Genomic DNA, 3559 nt, shown 5'->3' with positions numbered 1-3559 from the left:
TGGCTGGGCTTTGCTGTGGCACTGGAAAAGCTCCCGTGGCCTGCTCTGTGCCACAGCAAAGGGAGCAGGAACAGGGCACGGCTTGTGCTGGCAAAGCCTGATCCCTTCACGGCACCCAGAGGCTGCAGACGAGGCTGTCTTGCCAGGAATTCACACTTCACAGAGCTTTGCTCAATGTGCTGTTGGAGCCATGRAAGCAATCAGGGAGTTTATTAAGTAATGAGGGATTAATTCCTGCTCTGTGGCTGTGTCAGTCATCTGGAGATGGGAGAGCTGTGATTTGGGGCTGACAGAATGAGCAGCGCTGAGGGGCCTCTTCCTCCTCACAGACTGCGCCTCAAACCCCCACATTTCAATCTCTGAACATTTCAATCTCTGAACATTTCAATCTCTGAACATTTCAATCTTTGAACATTTCAATCTTTGCACATTTTGTTTGTAGAATGAGAAGGATGAAACCATTCTTTGCACATTTTGTTCGTTTTTAGGATGGAGCCATTCGGGTTCTCACCTCCATCCAAGAGGGCGAGGAAGGCCAGGACCAGGAACGGCGACGCTTTCCCCACAAATTCGTACATCACGCTCCCGAAGGGTGCCCCGACTGCAAGGGAAGGGCAGTGTCACTGTCCCCAGGGCTGTGTCACACCGGGGCAGTGCCACTGTCCCCAGAGCTGGGTCACACCCTGGCAGTGTCACTGTCCCCAGAGCTGGGTCACTTTGGCAGTGTCACTGTCCCCAGGGCTGGGTCACACCGGGCAGTGCCACTGTCCCCAGAGCCGGGTCACACCCTGGCAGTGCCACTGTCCCCAGAGCTGCTCTGTGGGTCCCTGGGGGTGTTTGGGAAGGGTGGTGGGAGGGTGGTGCCCATGGAGAGGGAGGGAGGGAGGGACAGAGGGAGGGACAGAGGGACTGAGGGGCAGAAGGAGAGGGGACAGAGGGACAGAGGCACAAAGGGACAAAGGGAGCAAGGAGAGCACCCAGCCCATGCAATGCCCAGCCAGGCGGGTGGCAGAGGTGGCAGAGGTGGCAGATGTGGCACAGGTGACAGAGATGGCAGAGGCGGCAGAGGTGGCAGAGGTGACAGAGGTGACAGATGTGGCACAGGTGACAGAGGTGGCAGAAGTGACAGAGGTGGCAGAGATGGCACAGGTGACAGAGGTGACAGAGGTGACAGAGGTGGCACAGGTGACAGAGGTGGCAGAGGTGACAGAGGTGGCAGAGGTGGCACAGGTGACAGATGTGGCACAGGTGACAGAGGGGCACAGGTGACAGAGGTGGCAGAGGTGACAGAGGTGACAGAGGTGGCAGAGGTGGCAGAGGTGACAGACGTGACACAGGTGACAGAGGTGACAGAGGTGACAGAGGTGACAGAGGCGGCAGAGGCGGCAGAGGTGACAGAGGTGGCACAGGTGGCACAGGTGACAGAGGTGGCAGAGGTGACAGACGTGACACAGGTGACAGAGGTGGCAGAGGTGACCACTGGGCACAGGGCGCTGCTGTCCCCGTGCCCCGTTGGCTCCTTACTGAGCACTCCCAAGGCCAGGCCTCCCAGCGCGATGCCCATGGCGCTGCCCCTCTCGGCGTCGTCGCGGTACACGCTGGCCAGCAGACCCAGGCCTGGGGGACACACAGAGCCCCCCTGGAGCAGCTCTTTGGGATTTTGGGGGGGTTTAGCTGCTCCCTGGCTGGGGCTGGGCGCAGCGAGGAGGAGGAGGAAGGTGCTACCCCAGCCCTGAGCGCAGCTCAAACCTTTACCTGCCACCGAGGAGAAGGAGGAGCCGACGCCTTGCAGGGCTCTGGCGATGAACAGCAGCGTGTAAGTGCCTGAGAAAGCAAACACTGCCCGGGGAAGGGGAGAGCTGAGGTTAAACCCGGCAGCAGAGGCACGGGGAGCTCAGCTGGCACCGGTTTGGGTGCTGCAGGGGGTGAGGGGACAGAGAAATGCCCGTCCTGGTCACCCTTTCCTGAGCTGGGTGCTCTGATCTGTCCGTTCTGAGGAGGGTGATACTCACTGATGGTGGAGAAGAACAGGATGGTGAAGCCAATGAACATGGGGATGTGATATCCTATCCTGGAACGGGAAAAAAAAACAGGGAGAGCTCCTCATTCCCCTCCNGGGCACAGGGCGCTGCTGTCCCCGTGCCCCGTTGGCTCCTTACTGAGCACTCCCAAGGCCAGGCCTCCCAGCGCGATGCCCATGGCGCTGCCCCTCTCGGCGTCGTCGCGGTACACGCTGGCCAGCAGACCCAGGCCTGGGGGACACACAGAGCCCCCCTGGAGCAGCTCTTTGGGATTTTGGGGGGGTTTAGCTGCTCCCTGGCTGGGGCTGGGCGCAGCGAGGAGGAGGAGGAAGGTGCTACCCCAGCCCTGAGCGCAGCTCAAACCTTTACCTGCCACCGAGGAGAAGGAGGAGCCGACGCCTTGCAGGGCTCTGGCGATGAACAGCAGCGTGTAAGTGCCTGAGAAAGCAAACACTGCCCGGGGAAGGGGAGAGCTGAGGTTAAACCCGGCAGCAGAGGCACGGGGAGCTCAGCTGGCACCGGTTTGGGTGCTGCAGGGGGTGAGGGGACAGAGAAATGCCCGTCCTGGTCACCCTTTCCTGAGCTGGGTGCTCTGATCTGTCCGTTCTGAGGAGGGTGATACTCACTGATGGTGGAGAAGAACAGGATGGTGAAGCCAATGAACATGGGGATGTGATATCCTATCCTGGAACGGGAAAAAAAAACAGGGAGAGCTCCTCATTCCCCTCCGTGGGGGATGGGAAACATCTCCTGAGCGGGGGGAGATATCAGGGGAGCCCCCAAAAACACTGAAAACCCCACAGCTCTGCTCCCCAGCCCATCTGCCCACCCCAGGAAACAAAAAAAACCCGAAAATAGCATCGCGTCCATAACGGGCTGGGGAGCTGCGTTTGTTTGTTTGTTCATTCCGTTTGTTCATTCCGGGCTTGCTGGCATTAAGCAACATCTGCCAGCACCTGAGGAGAGCATTAGCGAGCTTTATGCTGGGATATAAACTCACAAGCCGTGGGCAGCCTTTCACTAAAGGTAAAATCCGTGCCGTTTTGATGAATATATTCTCATTTTTGCTATTTCCCCCCGCAGTTTCTGCCATTCCTCAGCTCCCGGTGATTTCGGCAGCAGGCAGGAGTTGAGGAATCGCAGCAACGCCGCTGTCTGACCTACCTGTTGGTCAGCAAACCCACGCAGGGGTTGACCAGCAGCTGCAGCAGAGCTTTGGAGGCGAAAAGCAGCCCCACTCGGGTGTTCTCCCGGGCCAGGAACTCTCCACCCCGCAAACAGCCCCGGGCAGGGGTCGCGGCGGTGCTCGGGGGGTGTCCTGGGGGGCTGCTCCCCGTCCCGTTCGGCAGCTCCGCGGCGCTGGTGGAGCYCCAGAYGGGCACGGAGGTGTTGTCAAAATARGAGAGGATGGAGGAGAAAGGAGGAGCCGCCAGGGCTGCGGGAGCGGGCTCGGGACGGGCGGAGCTCACGGAGCTGTTGGAACCTTCGTACTCCGTGGTGTAGAGGAAGGTGGGGATGATGGGAACTGGGGAAAGAAA

At 59.7% G+C, this 3559-nt stretch overlaps 1 protein-coding gene across 1 annotated transcript in view; it reads right to left on the bottom strand.

The window, feature by feature from the left end:
* LOC130586440 (chromaffin granule amine transporter-like) overlaps positions 1 to 3559 on the bottom strand; it is a 14061-nt gene that overhangs the window by 5610 nt on the left and 4892 nt on the right. Inside the window, exons 3-7 of the mRNA XM_057387231.1 lie at positions 3186 to 3546; positions 2648 to 2706; positions 2391 to 2474; positions 2160 to 2252; positions 512 to 601 (exon numbers count right to left, since the gene is read on the bottom strand). Of these exons, the coding sequence (XP_057243214.1) occupies positions 512 to 601; positions 2160 to 2252; positions 2391 to 2474; positions 2648 to 2706; positions 3186 to 3546 (687 nt within the window). The remainder of the gene's footprint in view (positions 1 to 511; positions 602 to 2159; positions 2253 to 2390; positions 2475 to 2647; positions 2707 to 3185; positions 3547 to 3559) is intronic.

The sequence above is a fragment of the Malurus melanocephalus genome, unplaced genomic scaffold, assembly GCF_030028575.1.
Source record: "Malurus melanocephalus ecotype Western Australia unplaced genomic scaffold, MMel_1.1 scaffold_1161, whole genome shotgun sequence".
Classification (NCBI taxonomy): domain Eukaryota; kingdom Metazoa; phylum Chordata; class Aves; order Passeriformes; family Maluridae; genus Malurus; species Malurus melanocephalus.
The sequence above is the reverse complement of the archived record's forward strand: the minus strand, read 5'-3'. Positions and strand labels throughout refer to the sequence as shown.